Below are 23451 nucleotides of genomic sequence, written 5' to 3' on the forward strand. Positions count from 1 at the left end.
TTCAGAGCCCTTTATAAACTATCAAGCGGTGCTCGCATTTTGAATGCACGTTTTGTCCCCCCAAGATGCAATATGGACCAGACATGCAGGAATAGCAGGTGAGAGCTTGATTTAATGTACAAACATAAAATAACACTGGTACAAAACAGTAAAAGAAAGCGTGTGCCTATGCATGGGAAGCTAATGCTAACTAGCAGGGAGTCCAGAGTCCAAAAATTGACGTGGGGCGGTATAGCTCGCTTGGTAGAGTGGCCGTGCCAGCAACTTAAGGGTTGCAGGTTCGATTCCCGCTCCCGCCATCCTAGTCACTGCCGTCGTGTCCTTGGGCAAGACACTTTACCCACCTGCTCCCAGTGCCACCCACACTGCTTTAAAATGTAACTTAGATATTGGGTCAAGAGCTACTTCACTAGTCACTAGAGAAAAGCGCTATATAAATATAATTCACTTCACGTGCCGAGCGCACGGGAAGCTAAAGAGCAACTTAGCATAGAGACAAGATTAAGGAAATACCAACGTGAGTGTTGCACACAGCAAACAAACAACCCCGTCAGAACTTAGGTCGAGGGCAGGCTTAAATACTAAAGCAATAATCCAAACACAGGTGCGTGTCAAAAAACAAGAGCAGGTGTAACAAATGTCAAACAAGATAAAACTGTCAGGCTTTCCTCTGACAGTTTGACTACATTTTAGTTTTTTCCTCTGCATTTGTTTGTTTCCTCTGTGTTTAGTATTTCCTGTCCTTGGTTCCTGTCTAGTGCTCTTATTTTGGTTTGGCTTCCTGTCCGTCTCCCTGTGTCCTGTTTTCACTCAGCTGCGGCTGATTGGCATCTGGCCACACCTGGTGTCAATCAGCCAGCTCCTATTTTACCTGCTTTGTTCCTCCAGTCAGTGCTGGATCATTGTATTGTCGTGTCAATGTCATTTTCTACTTGTTATTCCTACTGGTCGTGTGAATGCTGCGTAGCGGTAAGCTATATTTGGTAGATGTTTTGTAGCTTACTGTTTTTTGTTCCCTGCTTCCGATTTGTTTGTTCATAGCCCTTAGTTTGTTATACCCGCCCACGTGCGTGCTTTTTGTTTGTACCCTTTCCTTGTTCTAGTTGTAGTATTTTATATTAAAATCATGTTTGCTCACTCTATGCCTGCCTCCATCTCTGCATCTTGGGGTTCGTCATCAAATAACCCTGACAAAAAACAAGGAAGAGCCCAAAAACCAACAGGAAACACAAAAGGACTCAAAAACCAAAACAATACATGATCCGGGCGGCGGATCATAACAATAAACCGCTTTATAAGAATATTAAAATTCGAGAAGACACACTGAGTACTGAGGATGAAAAAAACTTAGGGCTGGGCAACGATTAAAAATTGTAATCGGAGTTAATCGCACTATTTCTCCGATTAATCGCGATTAACTGCATTGTATACGCAAAGCCCAATAATGAATTCAAAAGTAGTGTGTAGTGCACCTTTATTGGAATATTCTCCCACATGAACAAAAGCGCCAAAACATTTGTTGTGCAAACACAATTTAAATCAGTCCTTGTTAAACAGTAGCAGTTAAATAGCATATTTGATGAAAATCAACTCCAAAAAATGTAAATACAAACATTTAAGCTTATTGCCACTGCCAGGGTATTTAAGTTATCCTGTTTGTTATGGAAAATAAATATAATCTACATACAAATCTCTGAGCCACAATCATAACATCTGAACAGGCAATTTCTGAGGTAACAGCAGAAACTTTTTTTTTATCAGGGATCTTATGTTTAAAAAACCTATATTATAGGTAGTGGGCTGTTTTAGGGAATTTTGGATCAAATTATCCGTAGTAGCAATATTAATAATGTTGTGTTTATTCTGCGTAGTGCACTTAAAATAATTATGACCATATCTAGGAATTGATATGATGGGAATTTTGCTTGGTGCTTTGATAAACTGAAGGCATCATATACATGGTACTATATTGTGATGTTATGAGCCAGGGAAAAAAAGAACTACCCTACCCACCATGCAACAGGAGTGAGGAGCATGCGCGGTAGCCCGGTATAGATTGTGTGTCGCCATGACGACATCTTGTATGTTGTGATATGCACGCTCTGAAAGTAAACGTTAAGAACTCAGCCAACACTCCTGGTCTGCATTATTCATAAATAGACAGACAACACATATACTCCGCTGCTTCACAGGCCGCTGGATGTAGCCGGCAAAGTATTCCCGTGCTAGCAAGCACGCCTCATTCAGTCCAAAACGGCCCGATCTATCCACATCCAGAATTGTCTGGCGGTCGTAAGTGATCCCGGAGTGACCACGCTGTAAGCCAGCCATGACATTTGCAGAATTGTCCGGTATTTTTGCCAAATGTTCCATCTTTACCAAGAGCCCCTCCACGCCATCTTGTTAAGAAAAGGCGTTAACAAAATAAAAGCATGTAAACAACATACGCAAATGTGCGATAAAATAATTGTCGGCGTTAATAGATTGATGAGTTAACGCGTAATTAACGCATTAATTTGCCCACCCCTAAAAAAAAATATAAAAAATTGGATCAATGCACTTGCTTTTGCTGAACATAGAAGTTCTAGAAATGGGTCCCTGTGACGTACTCTAGCACCCGGATTCCAGCCAAGAGGTGAGCTTAGAGGAAGAAGAAGCGGACGTCCTCATAAATCCCAGACGGACTAAGAACTGTGGGTACTTTGTTGGCTCAGAAGACATTGTCAGCGTGTCTGTGATGTGTCCTCCATGGCTTCCCCTCCACCTGTCAACGGTCCTCATTAGAACATAACAACGTACATTAAGTGTGGTCCCCCCCACCCCTTAAAAAAAAAAAAAAAACGCCCCCAAGTTGAGGAACTCCAGCATGACGTGATAGCCTCGCTGCTCCTGTCTTGCCATCCCCCTCCCAAACTGCTTCATGGATGCCAACAGTCATCCTTTTTGCACTTGCCGCTGAGACCCCAGAACGACTTCTCTGCATGTGTTGCTCTGCGAGTCCACTTTGCATGCACACGGGGACACGGCGCTCCCCGCTCCGTCCCCGCCGTCCTCTCCTCGGCCGCTTCGTACGACCGATGTTCTTGCCAAAGGGTGCGTGAAGGTGCCAGACCCCCTTGTCGGGTTCGCACCTGGCCGATGAGAGACGGGTGGGGGGGGGGACCGGGGACTGTTTCTGCACGGAGTCACGGCAATCTAGGGATGCGACTCTGGGGACTTTCACTCCCGCTTCCCTCAGGGGGTCAGGGCTTCGCACACATGCATACACCGAGGTAGCTTATTTGGAGGTGTGCTGCACGCCAACACCTGGACGCAGGTGCACTTTCTTACTGCTAGACCAGGGGTCACCAACGCCAGGTCGCCCGTAAGGACCAGATGAGTCGCCCGCTGGCCTGTTTGAAAAATAGCTCAAATAACAGCACTTACCAGTGAGCTGCTTCTATTTTTTAAATGTTATTTATTTACGGGGCGGTATAGCTCGGTTGGTAGAGTGGCCGTGCCAGCAACTTGAGGGTTGCAGGTTCGATTCCCGCTTGTGCCATCCTAGTTACTGCCGTTGTGTCCTTGGGCAAGGCACTTTACCCACCTGCTCCCAGTGCCACCCACACTGGTTTAAATGGAACTTAGATATTGGGTTTCACTATGTAAAGCGCTTTGAGTCACTTGAGAAAAGCGCTATATAAATATAATTCACTTCACTTCACTGCTAGCAAGCTGGTCTCACTTTGCTGGACATTTTTAATTCTAAGAGAGACAAAATTCAAATAGAATTTGAAAATCCAAGAAAATATTTTAAAGACTTGGTCCTTGTTTAAATAAATTCATTTATTTTTTTACTTTGCTTCTTATAACTTTCAGAAAGACAATTTTAGAGAAAAAAATACAACCTTAAAAATGATTTCAGAATTTTTAAACACATTTTTACCTTTTAAATTCCTTCCTCTTCTTTCCTGACAATTTAAATCAATGTTCAAGTAATTTTTTTAAAATGTTTTATTGTAAAGAATAATGAATACATTTTAATTTAATTATTCATTTTAGCTTCTGTTTTTTCGACGAAAAATATTTGTGAAATATTTCTTCAAATTTATGATTAAAATTCCAGAAAATTATTCTGGCAAATCTAGAAAATCTTTAAATTCCAATTTAAGTCTTATTTCAAAGTCTTTTGAATTTCTTTTAAAATTTTTGTTCTGGAAAATCTAGAAGAAATAATGATTTGTCTTTGTTAGAAATATAGCTTGGTTCAATTTGTTATATATTCAAACAAAGTGCAGATTATATTTTAACCTATTCAAAACATGTCATCAAAATTCTAAAATTAATCTTAATCAGGAAAAATTACTAATGATGTTCCATTGATTATTTTTTGAATTTTTTCAAAAAGATTCGAATTAGCTAGTGTTTCTCTACTTTTTTCAGTTGAATTTTGAATTTTAATGAGTCGAAATTGAAGATAAGCTGTGTTTCAAAATTTAAATATCATTTTTTCTGTTTTTTCCTCTTTTAAACTGTTAAACTAAGTGTTTTTTTCATCATTTATTCCCTACAAAAAACCTTCCGTAAAAGGAAAAAAAATGTACGACGGAATGACCGACAGAAATACCCATTTTTTTTTATATATATATATATATATATACATCGATTTATTTATTAAAGGTAAATTGAGCCAATTGGCTATTTCTGGCAATTTATTTAAGTGTGTATCAAACTGGTAGCCCTTGGCATTAATCAGTACCCAAGAAGTAGCTCTTGCTTTCAAAAAGGTTGGTGACCCCTGATCTAGATGCTAGTCCACATGTCCTGCAAACTGTTAAACTGTAGTTAAACTCAAAACTGTTCCTACCCTGGTCAAACTGTGACTTCCAATCAGTTTGTATCGTCAAATGGGTGTCTTTCACAGGGAAATTAGTCAAAGTTGTGTTGATTTTTATCAACAGTTGTGTACCGTATTTTTCGGACTATAAGGCGCACCTAAAATCCTTTCATTTTTTCAAAAGTTGAGCTTTGTAACGCCTAATGTACGGAATAATTCTGGTCGTGCTTACCGACCTTGAAATGTTTTTATTTAGTACATGGTGTGATGATAAGTCTGACCAGTAGATGGCAGTCACACATCAGAGTAAACTTCACTATGATGCCAGTAAACAACACCGAAACTTTAAAATGTCGCATTGAAAATAAAGAACGTTACACACGGCACTTAAAAATCTTTCAAAATGTTTTAGTACGACTTTGAAGCCGCACCGCTTGATGGATTGTCGGCCGGTTACGGCAACCGTAGTCAGAGATGCAAGTATTACTATGGTGTGTGTATAAGGACCGCAAAATGGAATAATTTAAGTTGTGATTACCGACCTCAAATCTATTTTATTTGGTACATGGTGTAATGATAAGTGTGACCAGTAGATGGCAGTCACACATCAGAGTAAACTTCACTATGATGCCAGTAAACAACACCGAAACTTTAAAATGTCGCATTGGAAATAAAGAACGCTACACATAGTGCTCAAAAATCTTTTAAACTGTTTTAGTACAACTTTGAAGCCCCACCGCTTGATGGCTTGTCGGCTTGTACGGCTACCGTAGTCAGAGGTACAAGTACTACTATGGTGTGTGTATAAGGACCGCAAAATTGCACCCATTAACAGACATATTATCCGGCGTTTTGTTTCACAATCTTATGCAAAAGCAACGTTTCTTACCTTCTGGTACTTGCTGATGTGTATTTGAGATCTGCATAAGTCCTGAAAATTTGCGCACGTCCGCCACTGTAGTCTGTGGGGATTCGGTAGTCGATAAGCTTCTTCTTTTTGTAATGGGGTATTAACCTTTTGCTGTTGCCATTTCTAATATAAATTAGTCCAAAGTTCTTACTTATATCTGTCAGTAAACTTGCCATGAAAACGCTAAAACATACCGGTGTAGTGAGTGTACATTATTCACCCAAGGAACTTAAGTTATTAGAGAGTTCCGGTTTTTCACGGGATACATTTCCGGCGGTGTTGTTGTCACACTAGTGAGCCACGGATGAGAAGATAATGCTCCGTTATCGATTGAAGTACAGTTAGCTCCATCTTTTGACACTTCTTCCACTCCCGTTCGTCCTTGCACGCTACACGGCTACAACAAAGATGACGGAGAAAAGACATCCCATAAAACGACGTATCCTAAAGAGACTGTCAGAAAGCGACTTGAAGATGATCTGTAAAACATCATCTATGCAACATTTTGACCAAAGAACCACATTACATGTTATGTAGACCACAAGGAAGTGTTTTACATTTAGAAAAAAATCATAACATGACTCCCTTAATGCGCCTTATTATCCGGTGCGCCTTTCGTGTGAAAAAAGATAAAAAATAGACCATTCATTGAATTTGCGCCTTATAATCCGGTGCGCCCTATGGTCCGGAAAATACGATAAATAAAATGTTTTATTATTAATATTGCTTAACATTAACATCTTACAGTCTTTTGACACTTCCAAGCTAAAGAAAAAGATACCCATTTAACAAAAAACATTTTCCCTAAAATGTGTCTTTAGCATTACAAAAAGTATGATAACTTATTTTTTTTTTTAAATTCGCATTAAAATGTATAAACATTTAAATACATTTCGAGGTAAATTATTGCATTTATTTCAGCATTTGTCATTGGTTTAAGAAAGATGATATAATAGTTTTAATATAACAGTAATAGGTTTTGTCAATTGTTTAAAATAAATTATAGCAAGTGTTTTAAATGGCATTTTATTTTCTAAATTATTCATTTAAGTTAAATGTTGTGTTTGTAACTTTTTGTCATTTTTATTTAAAAAGTAAAGCGAACGCTACGGGAAAAAAAATACATTTGAAAGGAAATCATGCATTGGAATTTGAAGGTAATCATAAAAAATACTTACAAATACAAATAATTATGCAGTAAATTATTGTGTAAATTATATAAAATGATAACAACTAATTATTTTATTAATATCACTTATCTGAAGAAAAAAAATAGTGTAAAAAAAGTAATGTTTGTAATTCTTGTAAAAATAATAATAATACTGGGTAAAAAATAGCACATTTGTAAAAATAAATAGCATTTAGAGCAGTAAAAAAATTGAAATAAAATTACAATATGTTATGAATAAATGTATGAATTAAAATATAAATAAAAAAAATGTACATTTAATTTATCAATAAAATTTCAAAATTATATCATACGACAATACCAAAAATTATCTTCATTGTATTGGATTTTTGTTTTAATTATTTTATGTGTCCAAATGTTTGGATACTAATAATACAAAAACACATTATTTATTGAATGCTTTTAAAAATTCAAAGATGCTTAACTGGGTAAAAAAAAAAATTACCACATATTTTTTTTAGAAAAGCTAATAGGCAATAAAAATAAAAATAAAAACTATGAATTAAAATAAAAACAAACTATCATACAACAATTGTTTTTATTTAATTTTTTGTCCAAAAGTTCAAATACTAATAAAAAACACACATTCTTGTTTTGAAATATAGATGAATAAATACATAAAAATATTTTTTTACGAACATTAATTCTTACTGTTTTTACTAATATTAAAATAATATAATACCCGTTCCGTGCCAACATGATACATTAATATAATGTATATGATTTTTAATAGAATAGAACAGACTTTATTGTCTTTATATTTGCATAAAACGAGATTAAGGTGCGGTAGTTGGATAAATAATAAATTACACAAAAGGTAATAAAGAAAATAAAAATAAGAATTGAAATAAACAGACTACAATCCACCAAAACAACCAGCAGTATAGTATAAACGATACTATATACCAGGCCTGGGCAATTATTTGGACTCGGGGGCCAAATTTAGAGACAAAAATGCGTCTGGGGGGCCGGTATATCTGATTTTTAGGAACACTAATTCGAAACCTCACAATAATGTCCGATTAAATACTAAAAACGTTACGACAGACCGCCTTAAAAAACGTAATGGAATGTTACATTTTTCTACGAAGGGTAAAACACTGAATATTGACAACAAATGAACGCCACACCCCCTTTCCAGCGACATATTTTACAATCCAGTGAAACGCAACAAAAATGCAACAAACGGTGAAACATGAACGCGAATGGTACAAAATAAACCCACCTAAAAATCCCATATTTGCTGAATTGTTCCCCCAGGGATTAATTAAGTACTTTTAATTCTATCACTAAGCTTTAGAACTTTGTTGTGAAAATCTCCTTCCGCGTCTGTGGAAATGCTTCCCGCCCACACTACTTGATGCCACGTCTGAGCTTTTGTGACGTACAAACCCCGTTTCCATATGAGTTTGGTAATTGTGTAAGATTTAAATATAAACGGAATACAAGGATTTGCAAATCATTTTCAACCCATATTCAGTTGAATATGCTACAAAGACAACATATTTGATGGTTTGTTTTTTTTGCAAATAATCATTAACTTTAGAATTTGATGCCAGCAACACGTGACAAAGAAGTTGGGAAAGGTGGCGATAAATACTGATAAAGTTGAAGAATGCTCATTAAACAATTATTTGGAGCACCCCACAGGTGTGCAGGCTAATTGGGAAAAAAAATGCTCAGTCTTTCACAAGAAAGGATGGGGCGAGGTACACCCCTTTGTCCACAACTGCGTGAGCAAATAGTCAAACAGTTTAAGAACAACGTTTCTCAAAGTGCAATTGCAAGAAATTTTGGGATTTCAACATCTACGGCATAGTTCGGTTGTTGGAGTGGCCGTGCCAGCAACTTGAGGGTTGCAGGTTCGATTCCCGCTTCCGCCATCCTAGTCCCTGCCGTTGTGTCCTTGGGCAAGACACTTTACCCACCTGCTCCCAGTGCCACCCACACTGGTTTAAATGTAAAAATTAGATATCGGGTTTCACTATGTAAAGCGCTTTGAGTCATTAGAGAAAAAGCGCTATATAAATATAATTCCCTTCACTTCACTACGCTCCATAATATCATCAACAGGTTCAGAGAACCTGGAGAAATCACTCCACGTAACGGCATGGTCAGAAACCAACATTGAACGACAGTCACGATCCCTCAGACGGCACTGTATCAAAAACCGACATCAATCTCTAAAGGATATCACCACATGGAACACTTCAGAAAAACCACTGTCACTAAATACAGTTTGTCGCTACATCTGTAAGTGCAAGTTAAAGCTCTACTATGCAAAGCGAAAGCCATTTATCAACAACATCCAGAAACACCTCCGGCTTCTCCGGGCATGAGATCATCTAAGATGGACTGAAGCTCTACATAAAACAAGAATGGGAAAAAATTCCACTTTCAAAGCTTCACCAATTAGTTTCCTCAGTTCCCAAACGTTTATTGAGTGTTGTTAAAAGAAAAGGTGATGTAACACAGTGGTGAACATGCCCTTTCCCAACTACTTTGGCACGTGTTGCAGCCATGAAATTCTAAGTTATTGTTCGCAAAAAAAATAAAGTTTATGAGTTGAACATCAAATATGTTGTCTTTGTAGTGCATTCAACTGAATATGGGTTGAAAAGGATTTGCAAATCATTGTATTCCGTTTATATTTACATCTAACACAATTTCCCAACTCCTATTGGAAACACGGTTTGTACCAACAAACAAAAAAAAAGTGTTCTGAGGTCTGACGAGTCCACATTTTAAATTATTTTGGCCTTAATTTGCCCAGGTCTGCTATATCCAGTACATCTAATATTATTTTCACAAGTTCAACATCCACACGACATTACATCGAAGCTTCCCTTTCGGGGGTGGAGCAGTGAAAGCTCGAGACAGCCCCGTGAAATGAAAGCATGAACCAAGTCCAGCCAGTAGAGTAGTGCCATGCCCTTCGGAGCTGCTGCATGATGACATACAGGTACGTCTTCTGCTCTTCTTAGTTGAGAAATGTACAAAAGAAATGTGTTTTTTTTGGTTTCTTTTAAAGTTTAAAGTTCGCTGCTGAAGACATTGCTCATGCCTTGAATGCCCCCATTCCCCGTCCCCCGTACCCTGTTCTCCTCACCCCTTCTTCCCTGACTGTCCTAGTTCTTTGCCTTTTTTGACCTGTTTGGGCCTTGGCACGCAGCTTGACCCCTGCATAAAAAAATGTTTTTTTGCATCGAATGAATCCGGTTGCAACTTGAAGACCTAAATTTAGTGTATGCATGTCAGGGTGGGGGTCAAGTCTGCTGCATATTCTGATGCCCCCCCACTCCCCCCACTCCACCCTTGGATGAGTATTTCTCCTTTTGCCATTAACCTGCTGCTTTTCCTCTCCTCTCATCCTGGAACATGACTGTAGCCAAGATGTCCGTCTACAAGCGAATGAAACTGGCATGTTGTTTTGATTGCGGCCGTTCGGAGCGCGACTGCTCTTGCATGTCCGGCAGTGTACATAGTAACATGGACACCCTTCAGAGGGCCTACCCACTGTCCTCTGTCTCTGTTCATGATTGCGCAACCACTATACGTGCCTGTAAGTGACACCGCCCAACACATGCCGTTACCTGTCCGTCACCTGTCTCGTGTTGTCCAGCTGTCGATCCATCCAACTTGTACGCACTATGTTGCCAAAAGTGTTTGCCCGCCCATCCAAATGATGAGAATCAGGTGTCCTAATGACTTGGCCCGGTGTATAAAATCAAGCACTTCGGCAAACATTTGTGAAAGAATGGGCCGCTTTCAGTGATTTCCAGCGAGCGTGGGAACTGTCATAGGATGCCACCTGTGCAACAAATCCAGTCGAGAAATGTCCTCGCTCCTAAATATTCCAAAGTCAACTGTCGGCTTTATTATAAGAAAATGCGTGGATGAACTTGACTGGCCTGCACAGAGTCCTGACCTGAACCCGAAAAAAAAAATTAAAAAAACCAACGAGCGAAACTAAATTAACATAAATAAAAGACAGACAACAGTTAGCTGCATAAACAGTAATAATGTTTCTACAAACATTTGTTAAAGTAATAATGTTTCTACAAACATTTGTTGAAGAATGGGCCGCTCTCAGTTATTTCCAGCAAGCGTGGGAACTGTCATAGGATGCCACCTGTGCAACAAATCCAGTCGTGAAATGTCCTCGCTCCTAAATATTCCAAAGTCAACTGTCGGCTTTATTATAAGAACATGCGTGGATGAACTTGACTGGCCTGCACAGAGTCCTGACCTGAACCCGAAAAAAAAATTAAAAAAAACAACGAGCGAAACTAAATTAACATAAATAAAAGACAGACAACAGTTAGCTGCATAAACAGTAATAATGTTTCTACAAACATTTGTTAAAGTAATAATGTTTCTACAAACATTTGTTAAAGTAATAATGTTTCTACAAACATTTGTTGAAGAATGGGCCGCTCTCAGTGATTTCCAGCAAGCGTGGGAACTGTCATAGGATGCCACCTGTGCAACAAATCCAGTCGTGAAATGTCCTCGCTCCTAAATATTCCAAAGTCAACTGTCGGCTTTATTATAAGAACATGCGTGGATGAACTTGACTGGCCTGCACAGAGTCCTGACCTGAGCCCGAAAAAAAAAATTAAAAAAAACAACGAGAGAAACTAAATTAACATAAATAAAAGACAGACAACAGTTAGCTGCATAAACAGTAATAATGTTTCTACAAACATTTGTTAAAGTAATAATGTTTCTACAAACATTTGTTGAAGAATGGGCCGCTCTCAGTGATTTTCAGCAAGCGTGGGAACTGTCATAGGATGCCACCTGTGCAACAAATCCAGTCGTGAAATGTCCTCACTCCTAAATATTCCAAAGTCAACGGTCGGCTTTATTATAAGAAAATGTGTGCATGAACTTGACTGGCCTGCACAGAGTCCTGACCTGAACCCGAAATAAAAAAAAAAAAAACAGTGAGGGAAACAAAATTAACATAAATAAAAGACAGACAACAGTTAGCTGCATAAACAGTAGTAATGTTTCTACAAACATTTGTGAAAGAATGGGCCACTTTCAGTGATTTCCAGCAAGCGTGGGAACTGTCATAGGATGCCACCTGTGCAACAAATCCTGTCGTGGAATGTCCTCGCTCTTAAATATTCCAAAGTCAACTGTTGGCTTTATTATAAGCAAATGCGTGGATGAACTTGACTGGCCTGCACAGAGTCCTGACCTGAACCCGAAAAAAAACACAAAAAAACAAAACAGCAAGAGCAACTAAATGAGCATACATAGAAGACGGACAACAGTTAGCTGCATAAACAGTAGTAATGTTTCTACAAACATTTGTGAAAGAATGGGCCACTTTCAGTGATTTCCAGCAAGCGTTGGAACTGTCATAGGATGCCACCTGTGCAACAAGTCCAGTCGTGAGATTTCCTCGCTCCTAAATATTCCAAAGTCAACGGTCGGTTTTATTATAAGAAAATGCGTGGATGAACTTGACTGGCCTGCACGGAGTCCTGACCTGAGCCCGAAAAAAACAAACAAAAAAAACAGCGAGAGCAACTTAATTAACATAAATAAAAGACAGACAACAGTTAGCTGCATAAACAGTCATAATGTTTCCACAAACATTTTCGAAAGAATGGGCCGCTTTCAGTGATTTCCAGCGTGGGAACTGTCATAGGATATCACCTGTGCAACAAATCCAGTCGTGAAATGTCCTCGCTCCTAAATATTCCAAAGTCAACGGTCGGCTTTATTATAAGAAAATGCGTGGATGAACTTGACTGGCCTGCACAGAGTCCTGACCTGAACCCAAAAGAGAACCATGGACTCGGACATGGCGGTGCTGATTCTTATCCGAGTCGCTTCACACTCGGCTACGAACCGATCCAGTGAGAATTGAAGATCGTATTTTTCGGACTATAAATTGCAGGCCGGGGTGCGATTTATACTCTGGAGCGATTTATGTGTGAAATTACTAACACATTACCGTAAAATATCAAATAATATTGTTCATCTCATTCGCGTAAGAGACTCGGCTTACATCAGCTATCGTCACACACACACGTCAACCAGTAGAAATTTGGCGGGGGGCGGGGCATGGCAGAAGTGCATTGTGGGGGGAAAAAAAAGTTGCTACCTGCTACTACTTCCGTACCTGCGAAAATGGATCATTTCAACATTGGCGGTAACTTATAAAAACTGCGAAGGGCTGAACGAAAAATGGCACCAGAAAGGAAGTCATGTACTGCAGGTTACCAGCTGGAAGTAGAGAAATATTAAGCAGAAAACGGCAGTCGTGCCAGCAACGCGAGGGTTCCGGGTTTGATTCCCGCTCTTGCCATCTGAGTCACTGCCCTGGTGTCCACTTTATCCACTTACTCCCAGTGCCACCCACACTGGTTTAAATGTAACTTGGATATTGGGTTTCACTATGTAAAGCGCTTTGAGTCACTAGAGAAAAGCGCTATATAAATGTAATTCACTTCACATCACTTCAATCGAGCGGCAGAAAGAAAGTAAGGGACTTTCAATTTTACATATTTTTTTTTTGTTCTTTATTATGCATTTTTGGCCGGTGCGACTTATACTCCGGAGCGACTTATAATCGGAAAAATACGGCACTCACTTACGCATTTTCCTATAATAAAGCCGACAGTTTAATTATTTCACACATGTTTGTGGAAACATTATTACTGTTCATGCAGCTAACTGTTGTCTGTCTTGTATTAATGTTAATTTACTTGCTCTCGCTGTTTTCTTGTTTTTTTTTTCGGGTTCAGGTCAGGACTCTGTGCAGGCCAGTCAAGTTCATCCACGCGTTTTCTTATAATAAAGCCGACAGTTGACTTTGGAATATTTAGGCGCGAGGAAAATTCACGACTGTTTTTTTTTTGGCACAGGTGGCATCCTATGACAGTTCCACGCTGGAAATCACTGAGAGCGGCCCATTCTTTTACAAATGTTTGCCGAAGTGCTTGATTTTAAGTGATTAGGGCACCTGATTCTGATCATTAGGATGGGTGGCCAAATACTTTGGACAATATAGTGTATCTATCCATCTACTTTATATTGCTGGCTAGCTCGTAGTCTATTTGCTATTTCGGTTGCTCGTTAGCTTGCGGTTGCTCTTTGTTTGTTTTTGAGTTACTCCTTTTTTGTCTTTGTGTCCTTCTGTCCATTTATATTTTGTCTATTTACAGTATTAGACTAGTTAGCAAGCACTCTTGATAATTGTATAACTACTGTATGATTTCTGGTTATTTATATTGCTAGCTAACTAGCATTACGCTTGTTATGCAGCTGTTATTTGTGTTACTTTCTTGTTGTTACTTGTTATTCTGTCTTTTAAACGTTTTCTTTTTGGTGATTTACAGTATGAAGCTAGCGAACAAACCCTCGTTAAAATTTGGTATCTACTGTATAATCTCTGGCTAGTTGGATTGCTAGCTAACTAGCATTATTACTGTTTATGTAGCTAAGTGTTGTCTGTCTGTTAATTATGTTAATTTAGCTAGCTTGCCGTTGCTCTCACTGTTTTTTTTGTTTTATATATATTGATGATTTATATAACTATGTCCATGTTCTTTATATTTTTTGGTGAGTAATGTAGGTTTATGTATTTGTGTAGCTATATATTTATATCGTTGTTGTCCGTGGCTATTTGTGATGCTAACCAACTCGCTAGCTCGTAGTCTATTTGCTATTTCTGTTGCTTGTTAGCTTGCGGTTGCTCTCAGTTTGTTTTTGAGTTACTCCTTTTCTGTCTTTGTGTCCTTCTGTCCATTTATATTTTGTTTATTTACAGTATTAGGCTAGTAAGCAAGCAAACTTGATAATTGTATAATTACTGTATGATTTGTTTTTATTTATATTGCTAGCTAACTAGCATTATTACTTGTTTACGTGGCTAACTGGTATCTATCTGTTTTGTATGTTGCTTTCTAAATGTCTCTCTTTTCTGTCTTTTTAATGTTTTTTCTTTCTGGTGATTTACAGTATGTACTGTAGATAGCTAGCAAACACTCTTTATAAGTTGATATCTACTGTATGCTCTCTGGCTAGTTATATTGCTAGCTAACTGACATTATTACTGTTTATGTAGCTAACTGTTTTCTGTCCGTCATTTATATGTTTTTTTTCATATTTTGATGATATATGTAACTATTTGTTTTTATATTTTCTGGTGGTTTATGTAAGTTAATGCATTTGTGTAGCTAGCAAGCAGACTCGATTTATATCAGAGTTGTTTGTGGTTATTTTTATTGCTAACCATCAAGCAGTCTCTTTGTTTATGTTGCTAGTTTTCATTGACGCTTTGCCTTTTTCTGCTTTTTCTTTTTGTAGCTATTGCTGGTTAGCTGATATTTTCTCTATTTTGTTGCTACTTAGCTTGCATTTGCTTATTTTCTGTCTCTGCTTATCGTTATCTATCATGTACTGTGTATTTTGCTGTTTATGTTGCTGGCTAACTAGCAGTCTATCTATTTATGTTATTAATTAATTGACATTTCCATTTTTTCTGTCTTTTTTTATATTTTCTGAGCCAGTTTTGTTTGTTTGTGACTATTTCAAGAGCTAGCTAGCAAGAAGACTATTAAAGTACCGATCTCCCTGTTCTCTACATTCCTAGCTCTCAATCCATCCCTCTGGAGAGCTGGTTATCTCTCTAATTCTGTCTCGTTTTAGTGTTTATCTCATACATGTACCTGTTGTCATCATTGTCTTCCACTAAATGTTGTCGGTGGGTGAGTTGTGTTGTGGTGCTATTGTGTCGTACAGTTTTGTAGGCGGCCAGCTGGCGTTCTGCATTTCAACATGCAGTTTTGTGATGATGTATGATATGGATATATCGAATCGTAAATGTTTTTTTGAAGGTAAGGTGTCTCGTCCGTACAGAGTGGACTGTGTCGTTTCATTCTACAAGGTTTACTCTGCAAATGTAATGATTTCTTCTTCTATTTGGTTATTTGCCTATTGTTTGTGTATCATTTGCAGTAAGCTTTGATTTTGTTCATATTTTTTGTTCAAAAAACATCTAATAAGCCTGACGAATTATTGCTTCCATTGGCCTGTGATCATAGCCTGTTCAAACTGTCTATCTCCGTGTTTTCACAACCTTGACACCACAAAGAGAACATGAGCTAAAAACGCTAAATGAGTCAATGCTAGCTCTGGGAACGACTATATTGTGTGTCAATTAGACATGGCAGCAGTAGGCCTCGGCTATCAAAGTCTTGGTTTCAGACGTACAGATCTGATTTCCTCCTCGGCATTCTCCCAACGTCTGCCGACTTCAGCCCAGATTAATGTCAAACATGCCATGATGAGTTTAGTTTGGCCTCTCGTAGTTGGGCCGGTATCCCTGGGTACCAATTACTGGCCATTACATGGTTACTGAGCTCACTTCTCCCTCGAGCCCCAGTAGGATTGCAAGAAAGCCTCCCTCTTCCTGTAGACTTCTTTCCTCCTTCTTAACGCCGACTTTGTCTGAACAAAGTGAAGGAGCGCTTGTCAAGTCGAGGATTACTGGATTTCCTCTCACCGTTTCCTGTTCCTTTTTCTTCTCCCAACTAGATAAGACATCTTTATCCATGATGACTTCATGACTTACGGTGCATCTGGACTTGATTTCATTTACTGGAATACTTGCATGACTTAACCGTTTGCTGGCTGTCTCGAGTCAGAGCCCTTCTAGCTTAACACGGGCGAAGTTGCATGGATGACAACCCTTCAAAATTCTGGACTTCAGTTGCCCCTATACTTAAGTTCCATTTGCTCCAGCACTGATTGTGGATAAAATTGATAAGCAAAGTTGCATAAAATTCCAACCCTCAGTTGGGAGGCGTCTGGAAAACTTCCAAAGGTACGGGTGTGGATAGGCTGTAAAACTGATACTGGAAGGGCTATCAAACCAAATAGGAACACCACCAGCTAGCTTACGCTAGCATCATAAATTTACCAGAACGATTGCTAAATACCTTGAATTAAAATTTCTCATCGGCCCAAGGAATTAGTCTGGAATTAAGGCCAACATGCAGTCATGTTGTTGTTACGATTGGCTATGCATTCCATGATAGCTAGCAGAGTGTGGATAAAATTGATAAGCAAAGTTGCAGAAACTCCAACCCTCAGTTGGGAGGCTTCTGGAAAACTTCCAAAGGTACGGGTGTGGATAGGCTGTAAAACTGATACTGGAAGGGCTATCAAACCAAATAGGAACACCACCAGCTAGCTTACGCTAGCATCATAAATTTACCAGAACGATTGCTAAATACCTTGAATTAAAATTTCTCATCGGCCCAAGGAATTAGTCTGGAATTAAGACCAACATGCAGTCATGTTGTTGTTACGATTGGCTATGCATTCCATGATAGCTAGCAGAGTGTGGATAAAATTGATAAGCAAAGTTGCAGAAACTCCAACCCTCAGTTGGGAGGCTTCTGGAAAACTTCCAAAAGTACGGGCGTGGATAGGCTGCAAAACTGATACTGTAACTTGAAAGGGCTGTCAAACTAAATCACAACACCACCAGCTAGCTTACGCTAGCATCATAAGTTTACCAGAACAATTGCTAAATACCTTGAATTAAAATTTCTAATCGGCCCAAGGAATTAGTCTGGAATTAAGACCAACATGCAGTCATGTTGTTGTTACGATTGGCTATGCATTCCATGATAGCTAACAGAGTGTGGATGAAATTGATAAGCAAAGTTGCAGAAATTCCAACCCTCAGTTGGGAGGCTTCTGGAAAACTTCCAAAAGTACGGACATGGATAGGCTATAAAAATGATTCTGAAAGGGCTGTCAAACCAAATCAGAGCACCACCAGCTAGCTTACGCTAGCATCATAAGTTTACCAGAACGATTGCTAAATACCTTGAATTAAAATTTCTCATCGGCCCAAGGAATTAGTCCGGAATTAAGACCAACATGCAGTCATGTTGTTGTTACGATTGGCTAACAGAGTGTGGATAAAATTGATAAGCAAAGTTGCAGAAATTCCAACCCTCAGTTGGGAGGCTTCTGGAAAACTTCCAAAAGTACGGGCATGGATGGGCTGCAAAACTGATACTGTAACTTGAAAGGGCTGTCAAACCAAATCAGAACACCACCAGCTAGCTTCCGCTAGCATCATAAGTTTACCAGAACGATTGCTAAATACCTTGAATTAAAATTTCTAAACGGCCCAAGGAATTAGTCTGGAATTAAGACCAACATGCAGTCATGTTGTTGTTACGATTGGCTATGCATTCCATGATAGCTAACAGAGTGTGGATACAATTGATAAGCAAAGTTGCAGAAATTCCAACCCTCAGTTGGGAGGCTTCTGGAAAACTTCCAAAAGTACAGGCATGGATAGGCTGCAAAACTGATACTGTAACTTGAAAGGGCTGTCAAACTAAATCACAACACCACCGGCTAGCTTACGCTAGCATCATAAGTTTACCAGAACAATTGCTAAATACCTTGAATTAAAATTTCTAAACGGCCCAAGGAATTAGTCTGGAATTAAGACCAACATGCAGTCATGTTGTTGTTACCATTGGCTAACAGAGTGTGGATACAATTGGTAAGCAAAGTTGCAGAAAATCCAACCCTTAGTTTGGAGGCTTCTGGAAAACTTCCAAAAGTACGGGCATGGATAGGCTGCAAAACTGATACTGTAACTTAAAAGGGGTGTCAAACTAAATCAGAACACCACCAGCTAGCTTACGCTAGCATCATAAGTTTACCAGAACGATTGCTAAATACCTTGAATCAAAATTTCTAATCGGCCCAAGGAATTAGTCTGGAATTAAGACCAACATGCAGTCATGTTGTTGTTACCATTGGTTAACAGAGTGTGGATAAAATTGATAAGCAAAGTTGCAGAAATTCCAACCCTCAGTTGGGAGGCTTCTGGAAAACTTCCAAAAGTACGGGCATGGATAGGCTGCAAAACTGATACTGTAACTTAAAAGGGGTGTCAAACTAAATCAGAACACCACCAGCTAGCTTCCGCTAGCATCATAAGTTTACCAGAACGATTGCTAAATACCTTGAATTAAAATTTCTAAACTGCCCAAGGAATTAGTCTGGAATTAAGACCAACATGCAGTCATGTTGTTGTTACGATTGGCTATGCATTCCATGATAGCTAACAGAGTGTGGATACAATTGATAAGCAAAGTTGCAGAAATTCCAACCCTCAGTTGGGAGGCTTCTGGAAAACTTCCAAAAGTACAGGCATGGATCGGCTGCAAAACTGATACTGTAACTTGAAAGGGCTGTCAAACTAAATCAGAACACCGCCGGCTAGCTTACGCTAGCATCATTAGTTTACCAGAACAATTGCTAAGTGCCTTGAATTAAAATGTGTCTTTGGCCCAAGGAATTAGTCTGGAATTTAGACCAACATGCAGTCATGTTGTTGTTACGATTGGCTATACATTCAATGATAGCTAACGTTAGTACTGTATCTAAACCTCGCCACAGAGCTATCATTAGCTAACAACAAACATAATTAATGTGTGTGTTTACGTTTTCTCGCACTGGCGTAAGGATGCAAACAGCCCTGTTATCTTTATCTTGCTGGCACTCTTCAGTTGCAACAGTCAGGCTTTTCCCCTTGGAGACTACTGGAAAATGAGGACAACTCCTAAAATGATAGGCATCTCCCATGGATACGTTAGCTGTAATACTGAAAACTGTTTTCTGGCACTCTTGAGGCGTGTTGCTAGATACAAGTAAAGATATACTCCCGATTACGCTCCCTACAGCTTTGGAATCGGAATGTCTGATAGATGCTTTTGCTGGGATTACTGAGAACTGTTTGCTGGCACTCGTGAGGCATAATTTTAGATGTGTAGGCGAAGTTGCAGAGATCTTTGCGATTTCACAAAGAGGCTCCCGGGAAATTTGTACAAGTCACAAACTGAAGGGTATCTGTAGATTCTCCCCAGATCATTTTGCTGCGATACAGAGAACTGCCGGGCGGCACTCTTGAGGGGTATTTGTAGATGGATGAGCGACGTTGCAAGTATGCTAGCCTGGCATCCTGTAGGATTCTTTAGCTGATAATATAACTTAACAGTTTGATGTTAAGTTATCGGGCACTGTTATTACTGACGGAGTGCGACTCCAGCCAGCCACGTAAGAAAACCCTCGTCTCCATGGCAACGTTTCAGTCTCTTTCACTCATTTGCCCGCTTTTCCACTTATGCAGGGGTAGGCCACCCAGAACGTTGAAAGAGCCATTATGGACCCAAATAACAACAATTGTTTCCATGGAGTTTACAGTTACGGAGCACCATTTGCCCCGAACGGGCTAACATCACAATTAGCGTGTTACACGTCCGATTCGCCCTGCGACTCTCTGTTGGAGTATCAGCGCTGGGGTCCAGAGTATTGTCGCTCAGTCCTTCGGCGGAGTGCTTCAGAAGCTACCGAACAGCTCGTCTGGTGTTTGGTTTCTGTCGCTTTCACTCATCTGCCGCTTTTCCACTTACGCAGGGGTAGGCAACCCAGAACGTTGAAAGAGCCATTATGGACCCAAATAACAAAAATTGTTGCCTTGGAGTTTACATTTACGGAGCACAATTAGCCCCGAACGGGCTAATATCACAATTAGCGTGTTACACGTCCGATTCGCCCTGCGACTCTCTGTCGGAGTATCAGCTATCTCTTGACGTCTATTTGTAGTTACAATAGATGGAAACATTGCAAAGATGTTAATCCTGGGAGGATCTCAGAAAATAAGTACATCTTCTGGCATCATAAACAGTTTATCTGAAGATCTGTCCTCATTTCATTATAGTTTCATGTCTGCTTGGTGACCTGACTACCAGCTCTTGGGAAAATCGTACCATAAACAGTCAGTTAAAACTGGATAAGGAACTACCGTGGTTTTTAGTCATGCTAGCCTTTAACTTTCCATTGGATCGCCCTGTCTGGCTCTGTGCATCTCATTGCTGGAGACCTTATCCCTCCTGACACAGAAATTATGTTTTCATTTTCCTGGCCCTGCTGGTCCCGTCACCAAACTTGCCCTGACAGCTCCTATCCACCAGGCAGACTCGGTCCCGCCTCCCCCCCCTTTCCTAACCTCCTGTCCTGTGCTGCCTCGATATATGCCCCAGATGCTAGCCAGTTACATGTAGCCCGCCGCCATGGTGGCACAGGCAAATCGCTAGAGACAGATGCCAGGGCCACTGTGGGTCGCTGTTCCAGGATCTGTGTCACCGTCCAGCCTTGGGCTCTCATTGTGACCTTTAGTGACGGAAGAGACTCTGAGTAGGGAGTGTTGAGCAGTTCCCGGTCCAGTTAAAGCGCCTCAAGATGCCGGAGAATCGTCTTTGTTTAGTGCCTGCTGAGTCAAAGTGTGGATTGGCAATTCATAGAAACATCAGGAACCCTTCAGTAAACTGATAACAGACGTTATTTACACACAACAAAGCAATCGCGCGTGTAGTTCATACAGAGCAGCAACAAGGTTGAATAACAATATTGGTTGATAACGAGTTCAATTAGTCAATTGTTCCAATTCATGGAAAACTGAGTACACCACTTTGCTTCAACCATTCTGTCAATTGCAATATTCAACATTTCCTTGGGTATTTTCAGGATAAAATGTATATTTAATGTGATTTAATACGAATAATTTACAATTTTTTTGTAGTACCACATATAGTCACAAACACACTCTAGGTGCCATGAAATTGCCTTTGACCCATCCCCTTGTTCCACCCCCTGGGAGGTGAGGGGAGCCATGAGCAGCATTTAGGTGATTTAACCCCCAATTCCAACCCTCGATGCTGAGCCCCATGCAGGGGGGTAATGGGTCCCATTTATTTATAGTCCTTGATATGACTCGGCCGGGGTTTGAAGACTCTAACCCAGTGGTTTCTTAACCTTGTTGGAGGTACCGAACCCCACCAGTTTTAAATGTGCATTCACCGAACCCTTCTTTGTTAAAGAAAGAATATATATATATTTTTCAAATTCATGGCAAAGTTATAGGTTTTTTTACTGGTGCACAAAATGAACCGGTGCATGAACTTGTTCAAAGAACAAAACCAACGCAGTGAATGAACTCGCAACAAATTCCACACCTGCAACTAAGTGTGACTTCTGCTGCTGCCTTTGAGAGACAAGTCCACTCTTGTGTCATTTTAAACGATAAAATAAAATTATGTATTTATTTTCCCAGCATAGTCCGTTCCTTTTCTTCGTTTTCCACCCGGACCTACAATAGTAGCACACAGCTCATGAAAAACAATATTATTTTGGGGCCAAAACACTTATAATAGAAAAGAATCTCATGGAAATGACAGCTGTCATTTAATTCTAATAATGAAACATTTTATTTGTTGTTTAGTCAGGTTTGAGACCGGTGTGCTCAGATGTGCTCCGCTGAATGCTCAAGGAGTTTTTTGCGTTCGCCCACGCATTTTTTGAAAATTAGAGGGAACGTTGTTTGAGGGTATTCATAAAATTCTGATGGGGAGAAGTTTTTATTTACACGATGAGTCGGGAGACTCTGTCCCAGGTGGAGGAGTTTAAGTATCTCCGGGTCTTGTTCACGGGTGAGGGAAAGATGGAGAAAGAAATCAGCCGGAGAATCGGAGCAGCTGGGGCAGTATTGCAGTCTCTCTGTTGTGACGAAACGAGAGCTGAGCCAGAAGGCAAAGCTCTCGGTCTACCGAGCTATCTACATACCTACTCTCACCTATGGTCATGAAGTGTGGGTCATGACCGAAAGAGTAAGATTGTGGCTACAAGCGGCCAAAAAGAGTTTTCTCAGAAGGGTGGCTGGCATCACCCTTAGATCTAGGGTGAGAAGTTCAGTCACCCAAGAGAGACTCGGAGTAGAGCCGCTGCTTCTTCGCTTGGAAAGGAGCCTGCTTAGGTGGTTCGGGCATCTCGTGCGGATGCCTCACGAGCATCTCCATAGGGAGGTCCTCGTTGCACGTCCCACTGGGAGAAGACCCCACGGCAGGCCAAAAGACCAGATGGGGGGGATTACATCCCCTCTCTGGCCTTGGAACACTTCGGGATCCCCCAAGAGGAAGTTGTTAATGTTGCTCTGGAGAGGGAAGTTTGGGGGTCTCTGCTGGAGCTGTTGTCCCCGCGACCCGATTCCGTGGCGGAGGCTCTGCCGAACCCCTGAGGCCGACTCACCGAACCCCAAGGGTTCAATCGAACCCAGGTTAAGAACCACTGCTCTAACCACAAGGTCACTGAGCAGGCTATAAACTAACTCAATGACTCGGTTGTTAGCTTCACCCTGTTTTTTTCCGAAACATTTAATCCCTACTGGCATGAGAATCAGCACCTCCAAGTCCGAGTCCATGGTTCTCGCCCGGAAAAAGGTGGAGTGCCATCTCCGCGTTGGGGAGGAGACCCTGCCCCAAGTGGAGGAGTTCAATTACCTAGGAGTCTTGTTCATGAGTGGGGGAAGAGTGGATCGTGAGATCGACAGGCGGATCGGTGCGGCGTCTTCAGTAATGCGGACGCTGTATTGATCCGTTGTGGTGAAGAAGACGCTGAGCCGGAAGGCAAAGCTCTCAA

At 40.2% G+C, this 23451-nt stretch overlaps 1 protein-coding gene across 1 annotated transcript in view; it reads left to right on the forward strand.

Moving 5' to 3' along the window:
• Positions 1–23451, forward strand: part of LOC133559722 (calcium-activated potassium channel subunit alpha-1a-like) — a 572272-nt gene that overhangs the window by 409659 nt on the left and 139162 nt on the right. The window contains exon 21 of the mRNA XM_061911767.1: positions 10304–10477. Within this exon, the coding sequence (XP_061767751.1) occupies positions 10304–10477 (174 nt within the window). The remainder of the gene's footprint in view (positions 1–10303; positions 10478–23451) is intronic.

This window comes from Nerophis ophidion, linkage group LG09 (assembly GCF_033978795.1).
Source record: "Nerophis ophidion isolate RoL-2023_Sa linkage group LG09, RoL_Noph_v1.0, whole genome shotgun sequence".
NCBI lineage: Eukaryota > Metazoa > Chordata > Actinopteri > Syngnathiformes > Syngnathidae > Nerophis > Nerophis ophidion.